Source organism: Ursus arctos, unplaced genomic scaffold (assembly GCF_023065955.2).
Source record: "Ursus arctos isolate Adak ecotype North America unplaced genomic scaffold, UrsArc2.0 scaffold_17, whole genome shotgun sequence".
In the NCBI taxonomy this organism is placed as follows: Eukaryota; Metazoa; Chordata; class Mammalia; order Carnivora; family Ursidae; genus Ursus; species Ursus arctos.
This window is the reverse complement of record NW_026622841.1, coordinates 13,725,037-13,746,557: the sequence shown is the minus strand read 5'-3', so window position 1 is coordinate 13,746,557 and position 21,521 is coordinate 13,725,037. Positions and strand designations below refer to the sequence as shown.

Genomic DNA, 21,521 nt, shown 5'->3' with positions numbered 1-21,521 from the left:
TTTATAGCACAAACTTTAGTACAACTTAAATACAAAGGCATTGTGTACTTCAAAATATCAGTGCCTGTAAATGTCTTAATCCAGTTAGAAAATAGACAAATGTTATAATAAGTCTGTAGGACTGTGCTTAGTACCATGTTTTAAAGATTTTGACTAAGCTCCTGATTGCACAGATTATATTTTAGGAATTCAGAGGATAAGTGTTTCTCTAGGATTAGGCTACTGCCTGCTTTTAAAGATCCCCTATATTCAAGTCTAGTGTGTTGATTGTTGCTAATTGATTATGATTTTATAATACTCAATAAGAGTGTCATGGTTAATTATAAACATTATGAAGACTGATCGTATGGATTATCTAAAACATTCAATTATTTTAATTTCTTTTTGTATATATTTTGATTGATATGTGTTTGATCTGAAAATTCATAATACTTCAAAATAACAAACATATAACCAAAAGTAGTTTCTTTCTTTCATTGATGTCTAAAAACAATTTAATTTTGTAAGATTTACTGAATTATTTACCTAAAAGTCTGTTGACCTAGGTAAATAGTATGGTAGTGCTATTAAAATACTTGAAGAAGTCTTCATACTGTATTTAACCTTTTTTCTTGACTGGAAAAGTAATCCATATTTATAAAACATTCAAATGGTAAAAGAATTATAGCTTTATAAGTTCGATATTTTCAGTAGAAGAACTTTTTTTAATTTTATTTATTTATTTAGTTAGTTAGTTATTTAGTTATAGCACATACAAGTGGGGCGGGCAGGGAGTGGGCAAGGGAGGCAGAGGGAGAGAGAGAATCACAAGCAGACCTGAGCAAGGAGCCCAACCTTAGGGCTCAAGATCAAGATGTAGACTGAAATCAAGAGTTGGTCTGTCAACTGACTGAGCCACCCAGGCACCCCAAAGATTTCTATTAACTAGAAAATTTACTTCTAGCCAATGCTCTAAGGAAGTTTCAGTGTTAGATGAATTGTAGCATCATTGCAAGATTTCTACTAGATCTACTTGTTGAACTAATTATATCTTTTAGGCACACACATTATATGTATATATTTTGTTTCCCTCTGTATTTTTGCCAATTGGTCCATAATAAACTTCCATTAAGTAATTGTTTTGCTTTTCAATTAGATTGCAAGATAAAAATTGTGGCAATATCATTGATAAACACTGAACAGATTGTGCTATCTTTGCCGGAGTAATGCTGATTCCACTTGAAGTCAGAGCACTCATCAAATTTGGACTGTAATTTCATAGATGAGTCCAACTTTTTTATAGCACAGACAGTAGGTGATCAAATGGGAAAGACAAGTAACTTAATGATGGATTTTTTTTATCCTGTCTTTACCATGTCTTCAGGTTTTTATAAGGTAGCTTGTCAAGAGGCAGTCATTTATGAATGATTGTGATAATTTCACTTGTGAGCCTACAGCCTCCTTGAGTCATTTTCCTTCTTTCTAAAATTTTCATGATCCTACCTGTCATTTCTCAGAAATCATAAAGAGTACATATCTCATTGTGCTGTGTTCCTTTTTCAGTATCACCAGTGCTAACATGTCAAGATTTACAATCTTCCAGCATTCCCATCTCTTCCACTTTACAAAGTAGTTCCTTCCTTGTTAGGTTGAAATTGGGTTTAGTGCTTCCTCTGGCTTCTAAGAGAGAAAATACCAATAAAATATTTCTAAAATTTTTGGGTTCACTGCTTTTAGCTGAATGAGACTTTGTACTATTGTCTGGACCCTGTACATTCCCAAATGTATCTGTTGCATAATTGTCATTTTTCTTGCCTATGTCTGTCTAGTAGTTTCAAAATTATTAATGCTGATAAAAATTTAATCAGATATTGTCACTGGCTAGCATGGTGACTTGAAGATAGTAGGTATTCAATATTTTATGTTCATCAATATATTAAGTTGTGTAATCAGGATTGTAGGAATCCAAAAGATGTTTAATGCAGGTCCTTGAGCTTACATTCTTGGTGAAGAGACAAGACCAACACATGAAAGCATTATAGAATAGTTTTCTGTGATACAGACAGTAGTGTAAGCATTCAGATATAGAAAAATTGTCTATTGTAATGAAATGGCCCTTGTGGAGAAAGTGAAATTTTGAATAAATAGTAACTTTATTATTTGGCCCTATTTAGACCCTTTATCATGAGTGAGGAAAAGGAAAAGGAAGTGAGGGTAAAGAAAAGATAATATTCATTTCATATTTTGCCTTATTTAAAACATCTGGGAATGTGCTTCCCATTGTCTGGCTCTTCACTAAATAAAGTGATTCCATTTGGGTACTTTGTAAAAATGCAGTGTGATGTTTCAAGCCGTTGTGGTATTTTGGCTGAGAGGAAGCAAGATAGGGCTATTAATCAGGGAAAACAGACCTTATTTCTGTCAAAAACTAAAATTACACTTTCTGTTTGTCAAAAGAAAAGTTAGTGATCTTCAGAATGTATGCTTGTTTGTTTTTTTAAAAACTTCATTGGGAAAAACTTTTTAGAATTTTTGTAATTTTCATTTTGTTTAGTATTTTTAGGTCAAAAACTAAGTTTGGTTAATTTGGTTAATTTTTTTATGGCTTTTAACTATGTCCCTCTCCCCCATGGTCTTATGATGAGAAACATTTATCTTGGTCTAAAAATACAGTTTTATATTTAAATTACAAATATCAGTTGAGGGGCACCTGGGTGGCGCAGTCAGTTAAGCATCAGACTCTTGGTTTCTGCTCAGGTCATGATCTCAGGGTCTTAATCTCAGGGTCCTGAGATGGAGCACTGCATGTGGCTCCATTCTGAGCATGGAGTCTACTAAATTTCTCCCTCTCCCTCTGCCCTTCTCCACCTCGGCTCGCTTACTCTCTTTTTATAAGATAAATAAATAAATCTAAATAAACAAAAAACAAATATCAAGTGAGAAAGGTCTTATATGTTAACAGCCTATTGTTTTTACTGGTTTCGACCTATAAGTACTGTGAGATTTGATGATAAATTATGGCTTCTGAATTATTTATACTAAAAATATATTTGTTAATATTTAAGTAAATAGTGTTTTGCTATTTGCCCATATTTTGAACACAATGCCCCTTTGATTTTGGGGGATTTGCTTTAGTTTTTTTTTATTTTGAATAATAAGTTATTTCTTCATATGTGTCTGAAATTTGTCTACCTTTTTTGTTACCTTATATTGAATATCATGTATTAATTAAATTTGTAAAAAATAACTGTAGAAAATCATTTTTGCTTGCAAACTATATGTCTTACAAATATAAGGATTAATAAAGAATATTTTTATTTATTTTTTAGAGAGAGAGCATGCAGGCACGTGCAAGCAGCAGGGAAGGGGCAGAGGGAGAGGAAGAGAGAGAGAATCTTAAGCAGGCTCCACACCCAGCTTGGAGCCCAAGGGGGTCTCAGTCTTGCAACCCTGAGATCATGACCAGTTCCATTTCTGTAATGTATTATAGACATACATGCTTGTTTGCATTAAAACAATTGAACCAAGATTTTTAAAATATCATTTATAAGTGAAGGTAATGAAGATTGAAAACAACCTAAGGACACCTGGGTGGCTCAGTCAGTTAAGCATTCCACTCTTGATTTTGACTCAGGTTATGATCTCAGGGTTCTTGGATTGAGCCCCGCATTGGGGGGGGCGGGTTCCTGCTCAGCGAGGAGTCTGCTTCTCTCTCTCTATCCCTCCCCCTGCTCATTTGCCTGCTCTCTCTCCCTTTTAAATAAATAAATGAATAAATCTTAAAAAAAAAAAAAAGATTGAAAACAACCTAAACATCCAACAGTAAGGGATTGGTTAATTAAAACAGAGTAGTTTGTCTGTGCTGATGTGGAATGATCAAGTTATATTATAAATTGAATAATTTAGATTGCAGCCAATATGTATATGTTTCTATTTATGTACAAAAAGGGAGAAATTTGCATATGCCTGGCATAATTTAAAAGGATACATACAGAAGAGTCTAAACAATGATTGATGCCACAGAGGAAGATTGCTGATTGGGAGGTAAGCACAGGGGCTTACCCTTCCTTGTATGTCCTTTTATATTTTACCACAAATCATGTCTTCAGTGGCAGAACTAAGATTCCAGCCCAGATCACTAACTTCTAAGTCTGCATTCTTTCCATTACACCACAACTACTGTTTTATGTCAACTTTAAAATAGCTCAGCAAGAATTCTTAGGTCATTTTAGTGTATGATCGGCCACTCTCCTTAATGCAGAAGGCAGGTCAGATAGTCTAAAATTGACCATTTAAAAAAGCAGTCAAAGTGACAAACTGTAGTACCACACTAAGGCAGAGTTGAATAATCTGCCTAAAACATCATTTAATTTCATCAAGATGTACATGTTACACAGCACTTAATCTAAATCAGGACATGAATGTCCTACATGTGATTGTAGGGTGTCTGGGCCATAGACCAGGATCAACTGAGCCTCAAATTAGAGCCAAATATAGTCACTCATTGTTCTTCTGAATGAAATAATCTTACGCTGAATTTGTTTGTACTCTCTTTTTCAGTCTTGAAGTTTTGCTGCATGGTTACATCTAAGTTTCTGGTGTAGTCATGGAGCATGACTAACTAAAGCCTCAAGGAGGAGGAGACCACAGTTGCAATCATGGGTGTAGCTTTCTTCCAGATTTTCCCACCCAGTATTTCAAAAATTCCCAGCAATCAGAAATGATGTTCATTTGTTTTTGCAACCAGTTGGTCCTGTTGTAGGTACATAAGATTGCTCACTCAAAGTAGTGTCATCATATTTTCTGTGTTATTTCTGACCGTCTATCAGTTCTGTGCTTGTGTGCTGCCTTAGTTAAGGCCTTTAGCTCAACATCTGGACCATCAGTTTTAACCTTACAACTGGTTCATGTGCTTTTAATCTCTTCTTCCATCCTTGTTCTTACTTGATTTTAAAAGCTATTGGGGCACCTGGGTGGCTCAGTCGTTAAGCATCTGCCTTCTGCTCAGGGCATGATGCCAGAGTCCTGGGGTCGAGCCCCACATCGGGCTCCTCTGCTGGGAGCCTGCTTCTTCCTCTCCCACTCCCCCTGCTTGTGTTCCCTCTCTCGCTGGCTGTGTCTCTGTCAAATAAATAAATAAAATCTTTTAAAATTTTTTTTAAAAAGCTATTTATTCATGTCATTCCAGCTAAAACCTTTTAAAATTGCTTCCTCCTGTCTAAAGCAACTTTTCCAACTCTTATTAGCAAAATCGTATCTTACATACAGAAAAAATTTATAAATCTGTTTAGAAATTTTAATTTTTTCCCATTTTCTGCATAGTATGATAAAAGTAACTATAAAATATTTTATCGTGAATATATATAACAAAGCTCTTCCTAGGGGCGCCTCGGTGGCTCAGTTATTAAGTGTCTGCCTTCGGCTCAGGGCATGATCCCAGGGTCCTGGGATCGAGCCCCGCATTGTGCTCCCTGCTCCGCTGGGAGCCTGCTTCTTCCTCTCCCACTCCCCCTGCTTGTGTTCCCTCTGTCGTTGGTTCTCTGTCAAATAAATAAATAAAATCTTTAAAAACAACAACAACAACAAAGTTCTCCCTAAAATGATGTTTCTTCCTCATATACAAAACTTTTATTATACTTAATTTTGTTTACTCAGTGTCCCTTGAACGAGTTTTATGTTTTTGTGACTCCGTGCCTTTTTCCTTCTCTGAGAATGCTTATTCCCTGTCGTCCTTTTCTTTTTTCCAGATCTTGTGTATCCTTAAAGGAAGGTCCAGTTTATGTTCCTTCCTCTTCCTGAAGTTTCCCCTGCCCATAGTGAGCTCTGAATCCTCTAACTTGTGGCTTTTTTTTTTTTTCTGTTCCACTTATGGGAATTAATTATATAGAGACTTGTGAATTTACATGTCTTTCTCAAGAACTCTTTTTTTTTTTTTCCTTTCTAAGGCACAGTGCCTAACTTAGTGCCTGGGAAAAAGCTTTGAATAAATGTTGAAGCTGTGTTGAAGAAATGATCTGTAGATAGATAGTAGTTTCCTGTAAATATGTGAGTTTAGAATATTCCTTGTGAAAATTAGCCTTTTCCTCTATAGCCTGTTTCCTCAACTCTGCCTGAGCAAAGCTGAGTCAAGTCTGATCTTTCTGAAGCCGACAGTATCAAGCCCAACTTATCTGGAATCTCGGAAATCTGAATCTACATGCTCTTAGGTATTATTGAAGAAACTTAATGGTTTAGAGCTCAGGCCTCCAAATCAGAGAGCTCAACTTTACATTTCTGCTCTGCCACTTTCTAATTGCGGCATTTTGCATAGTCTGTTTCTTCTCCTGTAAAAAGCAGATGGCGCGGTGCCTGGGTGGCTCAGTCAGTTGAACGTAGGACTCTTGATTTCTGCTCCAGTCATGATCTCAGGGTCCTGGGATCAAGCCCTGAGTTGGGCTCTGTGCTCAGCAGGGAGTCTGCTTGAGGATTCCCAGCTGACCCCCATCCCCCACACTGCCCCATGTGCCCACATGCGTGTGCGTGCACTCGCTCGCTCTCTCTCTCTCTCTCGAATAAATAAATCTTAAAAGCATATGCCAGTGACTCTTCTTGCAGGGAGTTGTTAGGAGGTTAAATAAGCTTGTCTTTGGAAAGTGTCTGGCACAGCATCTGGAAGAACAAGTGTTCCAAACATGTTAAAAATATAATAATTATTGACAATAATTATTAATAATCCTTCTCTTCATGTGACATCTGTTCATATGTTAAAATCATCCAGTGCTATAGAAATTTTAACTTAAGTAAATAGTTATAAAATTTCAGCATTTAAGTCTCCTCCTAATTTTCAGTCTTCTGACTTGGAAGTCTAGTTCATTGTGGAATCTTCTGGGAAAGAGGAAAAGACAGCAGACTGCAAGCTGAGAGACTGGATTTCTATTTCTGGCTTACTCACAGTTTAATTTATTTAAATGTTTAACATACAGTGATCTGATTGTATCTTTGTTATCTGTGTACATGGCTTAATTTCAGTGGTTTATAGGCTTATTCAAGGCAAGGACCAAATCTTACTGAATTTTATATTCCCCACTGAGGGTTAGTAAATAATGAATACATAGCTCTGTATTCTTATCTGCAAAAATGAGGGGATTGGACTATCTCTAAGATTCCTTCTAGCTCTCAAATATTTTCAACATGGGGGTCAGTGAAATGAGCCCTAGCGTTGGAGAAGAATTGAGGATCAGAAACTATAAATACAAGTTTTGCCCTTGACAGATCTCTAAGATCCATAATTAATTTAAGCAGATAACATATTAAAATGTTTATACACAATCTCAGGTTTAAATAAAATTACTTTTAAGGGAAACATTATTTTTCTATTTATTGAGTTTCTATAATATACATTTCTTTGTTATGTACTATGACATAGATTTATTTAGGCATGGTTTAGTAAACCACCTTTCCTGAAATAATTGAAATATAAAGCTAATTATTTGGTAATACTTTACTCTCTGTCCTTTCATTATGAATTGGGTGCTTTCATGACATTTTAATTATTAAATGCTCATATTATAAAAAGTATTTAATGTCTTTGGGGGTAGAATGCCAAAATACAACCAAAACTCAAATGGTACAAAGAAAAGTATGTAGTGAAAATTTTAATTCTACTCATCTGGGTCAATTACTATTAATAACTTATCGTGTGTGTTTACAGGAACATTTAATTAAGCATACACAGCACACCTACATGGACTTATATCTACATCCTTTAAAATTATCCTTTAATACCTTACTGTACCTTCATGTCAGTAACCTGGTACACAGTAGTTGATCGATAAATGTTTAATTGAATTAACCAGTACTCTTTACCATTCAGCAGCTATTCAATTACATTTAGATTTTAAAGTACTATGTAATTTCCATAAAAATACCGTTTCAAGGATCTGAAACTAATTTTTTGAACTATTGTAAAAATACATACTGCCATCAGTGCTAAAATATTAAATGTAAGTGAGACTTTTGTATGTGATTTACAAAATTAATCTGCATGCTTTAAAGTCGCACTGCATATAATGGATTTAGTTCTCGGACTTAAGTTAAAACCTACATACAGGTTTTACCAGTTTGCCAGCTATGGTGAAACTTCCGGGCCAGTTTCTTGAGTTATAAAATGAATTATTAAGAAGTTACACAATCCTCAAATTTGAAGAAATGCTTTGTGGTATACTTCATGTTAGCATATGGTAGGTTCTTTCTAAATGAAAGGAGTTAAATTTTTCAAACTCTCTCTTTTAGAGTATTTAGAAAGGCACTTACCCTGATAAGAATTGTGGCTGGATCCACAGAAGCATATTTCTCTTGGGGCTGTAGTATTATCTGTTATTAGTCTGAAAATCCAAAGTACATTGTATTTACAAAATCTGTTATAGGTTAGTTCAGTCAAAATTGAAATTACTGTCTTTTTTAGTAGGTTTTTTTTTTCTGACATAGTAGAATAAATTTTAATGAATTAGGAGATTTTTACTTTTGTGACATCGTGGTTATTATTTATAAAGGTGTCAAATCTTTTTTGGAAAATATGAAGCTGTTGGTTTGGACCAAAATATTTTTCAATGGCCATAATAATACCAAGTTGAAAATTAAACTTTGTGTGTGTTTGCTTTCCCCAAGGACTCTCCCATTGCATAGATGAGTTCTTTGAAACTTTCAGAGAAATATAATGGAGGAATAATGTATGGTGGTTAAACAGCTCTAATCTAGGCCTATATGTATGATTAAACATATGAAGAGGAAGAGAAAGATAAAAACAGAAAACTTACAGTAGATGCATACTCAACATAATAAAAAATATTTATCTGAAATCAACAACCAACATCATCCCTAACATTTCATGAAATCAGGAATAAGACAGTGAGGACTGATTCACAATACCAGAATATTGGTTGATAAAAGTTGGTCTTATTAAGTGTACATGTTTTAATACACGTGTTGGAAACATCAGAATGAAGAGATAAAACATGTGACAAAGAGTAGAGGGTGTAGTTCTTAAGTTGAGTTTCTGAGTAGGGCGGTAATGGCCAAATAAACTAATATATCAGGAAAATCTATATGTTAGTTACATGGTCAAAGAATGTGAATAGAAAATTCAGACACACACTTATTTTTCAAAGAGTGTTCAAGTTCACCAGGAATCAGAGATGCATAATTAAGCAAGATACAGTTTTATAGTGTGTTAAATTGGTGAGATTAAAAATAATACCAAGCACTGACATTATAAACTGCTAATGAAACAGATTGTTATATGTACTTAGTGTGGAAAGCAGTTTAAGCAATATGTATCAATAGCCTTAATGATCTGGCAGATTTTCACCATATAAGCCTCAATTTTAAACAGTAGAGGGAAAACATTTAAAAATTTTTTTGTTGTCTAAGACAATAATAATAGTTATTTTCCCTTATTACAGCTTTAATAAAATCTAGGCGTCAGTGGATCCTATCAACGTTTAACAAGTTTTAATTTTTTGCCACATTTTGAAAATTTCAAACTTAAAGAAAAGTTGATAGAATTTTAATACCTATATACCCACCACTAGATTACACAATTCACATTCTATTCTACTTGCTTTGGCTCGTATCTAGATATTTCTCCAACCCTCTGTTCATCCAAAAATCCATCCTATTTTTTTTATGCATTTCAATTAAGCTGCAGATACCAGTATACTTTCTTTTAAAATCTTTAGTATGCATGTCATTACCAAGTGCTCAATATTTAGAATTTTTTATTTTTCTTCTGAGGTAAAATTTAAAGACAATAAGATATGTAAGTTTTAAGTGTACCACATGATGAGTTTCAACAAATGAATGCACCTGTGATATCCCAAACTCCTGTCAATACATATCTCCCCCAAACGTTCCCTCATGCTCCTTCCCAGTTAGCCCCCCATTCCAATAACCACTATTATGATTTTTTTCTGCTATAAATTACCATTGCCTGTGCTAAAACACCACTTAAATGAACTAATACAGGGTGTACTCTTGTGTAAGGCTTCTTTCATTCAGCATTGAGATTCATTCATGTTGTTGTATATATCAGTAGTGGGTTTTTTTTTTTTTTTAATTGCTGAGTAGTGTTCCTGAGTTTGGCCCATTTTTAATGTGAACTTTTTTTTTTTAAGTAATCTCTCCACCCAATGTGGGGTCAAACTCAAGACCCCAAGATCAAAAGTTGCACACTCTACCAACTGAGCCAGCCCCTTTAACATTAACTTTCGATGCTTCTGTGGTTACTATTGTTATTTGGTATTTCTTGGCTTATGCTTAAAAGAAAGTATGCTATAATGAGGGATACTGTAATATTTTTTTTTGTCATTTTTGCTTATGCTGTCTTAAAACTTAAGTTAATAACAAATTATTATTTATCAGGTATTATTAAATTGCAAGGAAATGAAATGCTTCCCTGAATAGAAACACAGTGTTCTAAGAAGAGTGCTATATATAGAATTTCACTTAGTTTACCTTAACAGGAATTTAAAGATAAGGTACATTGATAATGACATAGCTCTATTTGAAGTCGATCATTTCAGTTATTAGCATGTACTAATTGTTTTAAAGAAGATGGTGGCAGGCACCTGGCTGACTCAATTGGAGGAGCATGCGACTCTTGATCTCAGGATCATGAGTTCGAGCCCCATGTTAGGTATAAAGATTACTTAAATAAATAAATAAACTTACCCCCAAAAATTGAAAATGGCGGAACCCCTCCTGAGGTTCAAATCTTCTATAATTTACGTTTGTTTGTCCTGATTCTGCTTTCTGAACAGACATAATCTGTTTCCTTGTATCAATATATAAATAGGTACTTTGTAAAGTATTTTAATAAAAAACTTGACCTAGCCTCTAATTTGTCCTTTTTTTGCATTAGCTAGTTAGGTCACTCTTAATAAGTATCCACTTTGATTTCTTCACCTAAGTGAGATTATTTACAAAGTGCTTTCTGTTTAGGGACACTTAAAAATCTGGTGTAAGCTAAGGATTCTCCCTATCACCACAGTGCACTTAAAACACAGAACCCCTGAAACTATTCACCTTTTGTATCTCATATTACAAATTCAGTAAATGAAGTCTTTAGGAATAATTTTCTCTTTTTTAGTTAAAACCACATCCACTGTATTAGCAGGACATGTAGTGCTACATTAAAAGCGTAACCTGAATCTGACTACTACTAACATTTCTACTGCCACTATTCTGGTTTAAATCTGATTGTCTCTTACCCACATGACTATAATAGCCTCTTTTTTATAATTTACGTTTTTATTTAAATTCCAGTTAACATACAGTGCAATATTAGTTTCAGGTGTACAATATAGTGATTCATCACTTCCAAACAACTCCCAGTGCTCCTCAGGACAAGTACCCTCTTTAATCCCCATCACCTGTTTAACCCATTCCGCCCCTCCCCCACCTCCCATCTAATAACACTCAGTTTGTTCTCTAGAGTTGAAAGTGTGTTTCTTGGTTTGCCTCTCCCTCACTTTTTTTCTTTTCTTTTTGCCTTTGCTCGTTTGTTTTTTTTCTTAAATTCCACATATGAGTGAAATCATATGGTATTTGTCTTTCTCTGACTGACTTATTTCACTTAGCATAATACTCTCTAGCTTAATTGGTCTCTCTACAAACCACTTTGCTTATAGCATATATAAGCCAAAATGATTTTGATTAAAAATTGGTTAAATGATTAAAAATGATGTGCTTTGTTGTTTCCCTCTGTACTTGAAGTCGAATTCAAACTATTTACAGTGGTATTCAAATTGTTCACACTAGCCTCTGTTGTTCCTAACTCAGGTCTGCCTGAAACTCTTATCTAATCTAACCTCTTCAGAAGGGCTTTCTCTTGAGTACACTAATATTACACCCCAACCTATAACTACCTACTACTCTGGCCTTGTCTTGTTTTATTTCCTTTGTACCATTTTGATCATCTGAATTAATTAATTAATTTTCTTTGTTTTACTTACTGTTCTCTTCCCCAATGTTTTCTAAGAACAGGGACCTTGTCAGTCTTGCTGACACAGAATCCCCTGCACTTAAGATGGTGCCTGACAAATGGTAATAGGGTAAGGAAGTATTTTCAAGTATTAAGTGCAGTTCAGTAAGTCCTTCCCTAATTTGAATATTTGAGTCTCTGTTTCTTTTGTTTCCTATATAGTAAAACAGCAATATATTTTTTTATAATGACTCCAACACTTATGAGTAAAAATGCTAGACAGTTGTGTATCTTAGAGTAGAAAGCTGAGCTAGTACTTACTAAGGAGGAACCACCTTCCTTGAAAAGCTGAGTGTTCAACTGTAACCAGTTCTGCATGTGTAAAATTTAATATAGTAGATTCCTTTGTAAAATTTATATTATTCGTTTATTTTATTTTAGCCTGGTTCATTCCTGTATTACAGAATGTCCTTGCTGGTCCTCTACCTCCTAGCCTGCCTGACCCCTTATAGCTTCTGTACATTGAAACCTTTCTACTTATACCAAACTAGTCCTGCACTTTGAAAACTCCATATACTTGTTTGTTCTTTCCCTCATTAGTTGACTTGGTGGACATGTATTCTTTAGTGCTCAGTTTAAAGTATTTTCAGATTGGAGGCTTCCACAGCCTCATTGAATGTGGGAATCACTGATAGTGAAGTGGGATCTGAGAGACAAGACATCTCTGTTTAAAAAAAAAAAAACGGGTGCCTGGGTGGCACAGCGGTTAAGCGTCTGCCTTCGGCTCAGGGCGTGATCCCGGCATTATGGGATCGAGCCCCACATGAGGCTCCTCCGCTATGAGCCTGCTTCTTCCTCTCCCACTCCCCCTGCTTGTGTTCCCTCTCTCGCTGGCTGTCTCTATCTCTGTCGAATAAATAAATAAAATCTTTTAAAAAAAACACACAATAACAAAAAGACAACTCATCACAGAGATCTAATAAGAGTTGAGATGTTTTTGTATAAATTTTCCCTTTTCTACTGTTTGCTTTTTGGCATAGTATCTTTTGGCATTCTATTACTTTATGTGTTTTTTCACTGCTATGTACCCCAAATCTACAACAGTACCTGGTACAGATTAGGTGTTCCGTAAATGTTTAGTGAATGAATAAGTGATAACAACCCCTTAAAAACATTAAAATCACCCTTAGCTTGGGGATCATATAAAAACAGGCCTCAGGCCACATTAGGCTCAGGCCTTAGCTGGCCAACCCCTGTACTAACACATTATTTCCCTTAACAAATGAATATTTTTAAATTACAGAAAATAGGGAAAGCCGTCTAACATTTTTCAAAATAATGTTAACATTATTTCCTTGTGATAATAAATAGGTATTACTCAAAGAAGGAATGTGGTGGACAAACGACTTTGGGAAATGCTATCTTATTTTGCTTTATCTCAGGACTTCTGTAAATCTTTGTTATACTAATGTGCACTGTAAAACCTGAGATCTCGCTCTCTCTCTCACACACACATACATACACGCGCACACACACCTTTGTGAAAGATATTTAGGGAACTGATTAAGTTTATCTTGCCTGCATTTTGAAATTATATTTTTGTTGAATACAGAATTTGGATTACATTTTTTCTCATTGCACTCCAAAGCTGCTGTACTTTTTTAAAATTAGTAGTTTTATTTAGACAGAATTTAAGTATGTTAAAATTCACCCATTTGGAGTGTATGATTCGGTTGTTTTTAGCATATTTATAGAGTTGTGCAACTATCACCTAATCTAATTTTAGATTGTATCCATCACCCCAAAAAGAAATTTCTCACCCATTATCACACATCTTATTCACCCTCACACTCCACCCCTAGGAAATTACTTAATCTACTTTCTGCCTCTATAGTAATTTGCCTATTTTGTACATTTCTTATATGTAACATGTAGTTCTTTTGTGACTGGCTGCTTTAACTTAGCATATATTCAAGCTTCATTGTGTTTTAGCATGTATCAGTATTTCAGTCCTTTTTATTGGGGAATAACATTCAATTATATGGATGTATATACTACGTTTTATTTCTCCATTCATTAGTTAATAGGCATTTTGTTGTTTCTACTTTTTTGCCATTGTATATAATGTTGCTATAAATGATCATGTACAAGATTTTGCGTGCACATAGTTTTCATTTGTTTTGGATGGAAGAGGAATTGCTTGGGTCATATGGTAACTCAAATGTTTAGCCTTCTGAAGAATTGCTAACTGTTTTCCAAAGTAGCTGCACCATTTTACATTCCCACCAGCAATGTATGAGGTTCCAGTTTCTCTGCATCTTGGACAACACTTGAATTTTTTTGTCCTTTTATTAAAGTAACATATAATTCATATATCCCAAATTCACCATCTTAAAGTGTACAATTCGGTAGTTTTAGTGTATTTATAGAATTGTGCAATCATCATTATTCTGTATTCCAGAGCATTTTCATCAACCCTAAAAGAAATCGTGTACCTCTTAGTAGTCACTGCTCATTCTTTTCTATCAACAGCCCCTGGCAAACCACTAATCCTATTTTGTGTTTTATGGATTTGCCTATTCTAGACATTTCATGAGTGAAATCATACCGTATATGACCTTTTGTGTCTAGCTTCCTCACGTAGAATGTTTTCAGGGTTTATATATGTTGTAGCATGTGTGAATAATACTCCATCGTAAGGTTATACCACATGTTTTATTCATTCATCGGTTGATGGACATTTGATTCATTTGTGTTTTGTTGCCATTGTGAATAATGTTAATGAACATTCATGAACAAGTTTTTGTATGAATATAGGTTTCCAGTTTTCTTGGGTATATACCTAGGGTATATACTATATGGGAATTCTATGTTTAACTTGTTGAGGAACTGCCAAACTTCTCCTAAGCGGTCGAGCCATTTTACATTCCAGCCAGCAATGTATATAGGTTCTGCTTTCTCCACAACCTCTGAAACACTTGTAAGTATCTGTCCTTTTGATTATAGCCATCTGGTGCGTTTGAAGTGGTAACTCATTGTGGTTTGGTTTTCATTTCCCTAATGACTAATGACGTTGAACATCCTTCAGTGTACTCATTAGCCATTCGTGTATCTTCTTTGGAAAAATGTCTGTTTAAATCTTTTGTGCATTTTTAAGTTGTGCTCTTTTTTTTTAAGTTATAAGAGTGCTTTGTATTTTATAGACATAAGTCCTTTATCAGATGCTTGATTTGCAAATATTTTCTCACATTCTGTGGATTGTGTTTTCACTTTCTAAATGGTGGGGTTTTTTTTTTTTAATTCCAGTATAGTTAACATACAGTGTTATATTAGTTTCAGGTGCACAATATAGTGATTCAACAGTTCTATATATTACTCACTACTCAACAAAATAAGTATACTTTAAATCCCTTTTTTCTATTTCATGCATCCCACCATCTTGCCTCCTCTCTGGTAACTGTCTGTTTGTTGTCTGTAATGAAAGAGTGTTTTTTGGTTTGTCTATTCTTTTTTTTTTCCCTTTGTTCATTTACTCTTAAATGCCACATATGAGTGAAATTATATGGTATTTGTCTTTCTCCGACGGCCTTTTTTCACTTAACATTATACTCTCTAGATCCATCCATTGTTGCAAATGGCAAGATTTCATTCTTCTTTATGGCTGAATAATATTCCAGTGTGTGTGTGTGTGTGTGTGTGTGTGTGTGTGTGTGTATCACCTCTTCTTTATTCATTAAAGCACAAAGGTTTTTCGTTATGATGAAATCCAGTTTATTCATTTATTTATCACTTGTGTTAGTTTCTTTCGGCTGCTATAAAAAAACAAATGTGGTATCTTAAAACAACACAGATTTATTATTTTTATTATTATCTCATAGTTCTGTAGTTCAGAAATCAAAATGGGTCCTGTGATAGGCTTAATGGGCTGAAATTAAGGTGTTGGCAGGCCTGTTGTTTTTTTCTGGAGGTTCTAGGGGAAGCCTTTAAAATAGCTTCTAGAGGTTGCTTATATTCCTTGGCTTATGGCCCTTTCCCACTTTTAAAGACCTTTGCTATTAACATTGGCCCAACCTGAATAATCCAAGATAATCTCATTATTTTAAGATCAGCTGATTAACAATCTTAATTCCATCTATATGTAAGGTAACATATTCACAGATAATTGGGGATTCGGATTTTTCTGCCTACCACATTGTTTATGCTTTTGTGTTGTATCTAAGAAATCATTGCCTCAGCCAAGACCACAAAGATTTGCTTCCACATTTCCTACTAAAAGTTTCATAGTTTTCACTGTTTTATTTAGGCCTGTGATCCATTTTTAGTTTTCACTTAAGGTATACAGTAATGGTCCACTTGCCTTCTTTGGCATGTGGATATCTACTTATTCCAATACCATTTGTTGGAAAATGCTGTTAAGTCTAAAATCAAGAAATATGATTCTTCTATCCTTATTCTTTTTCAAGATTACTTTGGCTTTTGGGCACCTGGTGGCTCAGTCAGAAGAGCATGTGGCTCTTGATCTTGGGGTCATGAGTTTGAGCCCCACATTGGATATAGAGATTACATAAATAAATAAACTTTAAAAATAAGATAGACTTTTCTGAGACTTTTTCATATCTATGTGTTAGGATCAGTTTCTCAATATTTGCAAAGAAGTGGGAAAAAGTCAGCAGAGGTTTTTTTTTTTAATAGAGATTGCAGGGTTTCCATTGAATCTGTGTATTGTGGATTTTTGCTGTCCTAACATGGATATTCTCATCTATAAGCTTGGGGTGTCTTTCTTAAGTATTTTATTCTTTTGGATGTTATTGGAAATGAAATTTTTTTAAAAAACAATTTACCTGAGGAGTGTTCATTGCTAGTGTTAAAAATCTGAATTTTATGTGTTGATCTTGTGTTCTGTAGCTTTGATAAACTTTTTTCTTAGGTCTAATTATCTTTTAGTGGATTCCTTATTTTTTTTTATATTTAAAATAGAAATAATTTTACTTCTTTCTTTCCAATCGAATGCCTTTGGTTTCATGGAGTTTTTATGAGAAATCAGTGGCCATTCAAATTACTGTTCCCCTATATGTAAAATACTGTTTTTCTCTGGCTGCTTTTATTTTTATTTTTTTATAAAGATTTTATTTTATTTATTTGAGATAGAGTGGGGGGGAGGAAGAGCGCGCGTGCGCGCACACACACACACACACACACACACACACGGAGGGGGAGCAGCAGGCAGAGGGAGAAGCGGCCTCTCCACTGAGCAGGGAGCCTGATGCAGGGCTTGATCCCCGTGTCCCCGGATCATGACCTGAGCTGAAGGCAGATGCTTAACCAACCGAGCCACCCAGGCGCCCCCCTCTGGCTGCTTTTAATATTTTCTTTTGGTTTTTGGTTTTCAGCAATTTGATTATGTGCCTAAATTTCTGTTCTCTTTATCTTCATTGGTGTTCTCTGAGCTTCTTGAATTTGTATCTGTCCCATCTCTTGTCTTACCTATTGTTGACTCCAATTTCACATATGTCAGGTCCTTTGCTGTTGTCCCATGGGTCCCTGAGGCTCTGGTAATTTTTTTTTCAATCTTTTTTTCTCTCTGTTCTTGAGTTTGGATAATTTCTAGTAATCTATCTTGAAAGTCACTGACTCCTTCCTCAGTTATTTCCATTTTGTTATTAAACTGTTTAGAGAATTTTAAATTTCAGAAAATTTTCTCTTTTAGAGTTTCCATTAGTATTTTCATAGACTCTCTTTTTCTGCTAAGATTTCTTCCTTTCTTTCATTGTGTGCACATATTCCTTTACTTCACTGAGCATAGTTTTAGTAATATTAAAATCTTAGTCTACTAAGCATAGTTTTAGTGTTTTTAAAAACTTGGTCTTCTAATTTCAGCATCTAGATTATCTTCAAGTTGGTCCCTCTTGATTGTGTTTAGTCTTGAGATGGGGTCGCATTTTCCTGGTTCTTGTGTATCAAGTAGTTTTGGACTCTTTGGTGGGCAAATATATGTTATGCTGTGGAGACAGGAGTCTGTTTATTTTTTCAAAGAGTGTTGTGTTTTTTCATAAGAAATTATTTTCTTGAATTCAGTTTGCAAACTGTCATGTAGTAGCTCAAATTTCATTTCAGGTTGTCTTTGTTTGTTTTGGGTTTTTTCCTCTTCAGCTGGTCTGGTTGCAGTCTGCCCTGTGTGTGTGGTTTCATTGTTCAGGAGTTAGCCAGAGATTTGGGCAAGGAAACTTGAGTTGTTTTAAAGTAGCTTAGTTAGTGTGAGCATTTTTGTCTTAAGTTTATTGTTTTAGTAGAATTTGGAATCATAAGTAAATGATTTCCAGTGTTTTATCTTGACAATTAAAAATAAGTTTCTTTTCTTTTTCATTATTACAGATCGAGCTGGGAGCATCAGTACTCTTGATTCTTTAGACTTTGCAAGATATTCAGATGACGGTAACAGGGAGACAGATGAGAGAGTGGCAGGTGAGTAACACTGTAAAGACAGATTTGGATTCTTTGACATTCAAGAAATCATAAAATGACTTGAGGAATTCTCTTCCTTCATGATTTGGTATGTGAATATAATTATGTAGTTATTACACAGAGTTATGTTACTAATTTTTTGGCTACAGGGAACATCTGAACCCTCAACTTCCTCTTCCAGTTGTGCTGTAAGGTTCTGGTTATGCATAGCTAAAATTTGCTGAGTTCTGCTTGTGACCAACAGTTTACAACCATATAGTTCTCTAAATGGTGTAAAGCAGGTTCAAGTTAGCCATAGTTTAGTACAAAATTAGTTGGACCTTGTCTTCCTCATTCCTTTGATCTTCCAAACCAGGGCTGATATTTTGGTGTTGTATATCAACACAACACTACTGATTGTAAAAATTGGTTGAAATACTTCTGTGCTGGCTGGTGAATAAAACTTTGTCTTGAGACCTCTGGGTGCTCCCTAGCCATCACAGCATCTCTTCAAAAATTTCCCTTGACTTTCCAATAAGCCAGAAAATAAAGGGTTAATACGTGGGACAGCAGGGGCCTCTAGGACCTTGCTTATTCCAGTAAGAAGACCAATATTCTTTTTAAATGCTTGGTTACTCATACCGATCTCCTTCCCCTCTCCTCCCCTCTCCACCTTCCCACCTGTTCTGCCCACATCTACTGAAGCCAGATAGATTCTGGTCCAGTCCACCCTGGAAATTATCAGCGTAGCAGCCCTGGCCTTTAGTGTCAAATGTTTAGTACCTGTCAGGTGCTTCAAAGCTGCGGCTGTCTGTAATTGAAGACATTCTTGAGTCCTTTGCAGGAATTATATTATTCATAGGACATTGACTCTTAGATGGGGAAAGCAGACAGACAATGAGTTAGATAGTTTGATCTCCACCAGAATGGTGGGCACTCCTGGAGCAGGAAGGATGCCACATGGGACAGATGGGGCCCGTGGGGGCAATATGATATCAGGGAATATCCATAAAGTGGATTACTTTCTCGGCCAAGTCTGTTGATTTTTTCTTTCATTTACTGGGATAAGTTTGTTACAGTCTACCAATTGTCACTGTCAAGGTCATTATGGATAAAAGTGAATACTGATTTTTATGTAGCACTTGCTCTATTCTAATCACCATTCTAGATGTGTATTAACTCATTGACTTATAGAGTCTCCACCCCAGGAGACTGAGACACTCAGAGGGATTATTTAAGACTTTAGGTGCAAGGCTAGAATTCAAATTCAAATGCAGATAGGCCAGCAACAGAGCCCACAGCTGTGCCATATAGTATGTCATAGCAGGAAGGATGAGGTTTAACCTGATTAAAAATGATATTTCAATATATGATTTTAATCCATTGCTTAAGAATAGAAATATTTAATAATTTTAAATCTCAGACAATATTGTGTGAGTTAGAAAAAAAATGATGTAACGGTTTTTGTTTCAGCAGAAGCTAAGAGAGGATTCAACAGTGTAAATAGTAGTAATATCAGTTGAATGGGGAAATCATTGGAAGAGTTTAATGTGGCTCCCTATATCAGATCATGATTTTTAGTCATAAGTATTATTTGTTGGCTTGTATCAAAACAGTAAATCACATCAGTTTTATCTAAAAATTAACAAATTAAATGGAAATTATTTGAATAATTTTAGGACTAATTTATCCTATTATTTGTTAAGTCTCATGTTATATAATTATGTTGTATATGTTAAATATTAGATATTTTATGCTATATGTTAAATATTAAATACATGGTTGTTTATTAGGGAGACTAACTGAATATATCTGGTTTTGTATGTTGTATTACTGTTCAAATGGTTATATAATTAGAAAGTAACTCCTAACCAAAAATAGATCACATAATTATTTTCTTTCCTTTAATTTCCATTTGAAAACCTAAATTTTAGATTAGTCAGATTTAAGAGGTTCATTATTCTTGTTATTTAAGTATTTTAGTGTTCCTAATTAGGGGAAGCATTATTGATGTAAAAGCAAAATGTTATAACCAAGCATACTTAAAAATGAAATGTTATAAAAACGTGGTGGTTTTGACCTTGTATTTTTAATCTAAAGATTATACTCTGTCTCTAGGTTTGGGAAGATAAAGTAATTTTTGATCATTACACAGTGCTAATATGTAAATAAATGCTCTTCATTTTCGTTGGAAAAGGGAAGGAAAACATGTTAGTACAAGAAAATTACTTTCAGACTTTTAATGCTCTTCTACCATAGCCTGTAATTGAATCAGATGTGTGATATGTGGGTGAAACTTTATGAAAAAGTTTCAATTAATCACAGTTCCCATTTCCAAAAAGATCTGTGGCTCTTTGCTACCCCTTGATAGTAACTTAAAAGCTTATCTAAAGACCAATTATCCAGAAAAGATCCTGTCATCTGTCATTGGATCACTTGTAAATCTCACTAAGAAAGAACAAATTTATTAAATTTTTCTGTACCTATCTGGAATAGAAAGAGATTATAGATAACTCAGGTATTGAGTCCATTGTCCTAACAGGTAGATGTAGGGTCTGCTCCAACCTTTATTCAGCTGCAGCTGTTTATAAGACAAATAGATATGTTTGTTTTCAACATCATTCTTACCATCTTTTTCCTAAATTTGAAAATCTGGTTATTTTACCAAGTCTATATTAGTTTTCCTTCAACGAGGAAGACATCTCTAAAAGAACTAGTGTTTATTGAGCATCTGCTCTGTGTCAGGCACTGTGCTGGGGTGCTTTGTATAATATATTTATCTTGTTAACAATCCTGAAGGATAGGTCATGATATCCTTATTTTATAGATCAGAAAACTGAGGTTCACACGATTGACAGATTTGCCCAGAAGCCTCACCATGTGATAAAAGATCAGGATGTGAACACATAAGTTTTTATTCCAGAGCCCACAGTATATCTTTTAGTACCAGGCTATAGCTTTGACCCATCTGTACATTCCTTTGGGTGGATAGCCAATTTGTGTCTTTCCCATAGAAGACTATTTCAACATAGCCATTTTCTTTTAAAAGAAGTAAATTTTTAAAAAGCTTTTCATTTTAAATATTTTCCATTTCTGAATTTAGAAGTGTAAATTTTCACATAAGAATGATTTTAAAAGTAGT

The 21,521-nt window shown here is 34.7% G+C and overlaps 1 protein-coding gene across 11 annotated transcripts in view; it reads left to right on the top strand.

Annotated features, from left to right (window-relative positions):
- The window catches only part of RELCH (RAB11 binding and LisH domain, coiled-coil and HEAT repeat containing), a 109,995-nt gene that overhangs the window by 4,147 nt on the left and 84,327 nt on the right, over positions 1-21,521 (top strand). For all 11 annotated transcript variants that reach the window (XM_048218491.2, XM_048218492.2, XM_048218490.2 and 8 more), the window contains exon 2: positions 18,311-18,400. In XM_048218491.2, coding sequence (XP_048074448.1) covers positions 18,311-18,400 — 90 coding nt within the window. The remainder of the gene's footprint in view (positions 1-18,310; positions 18,401-21,521) is intronic.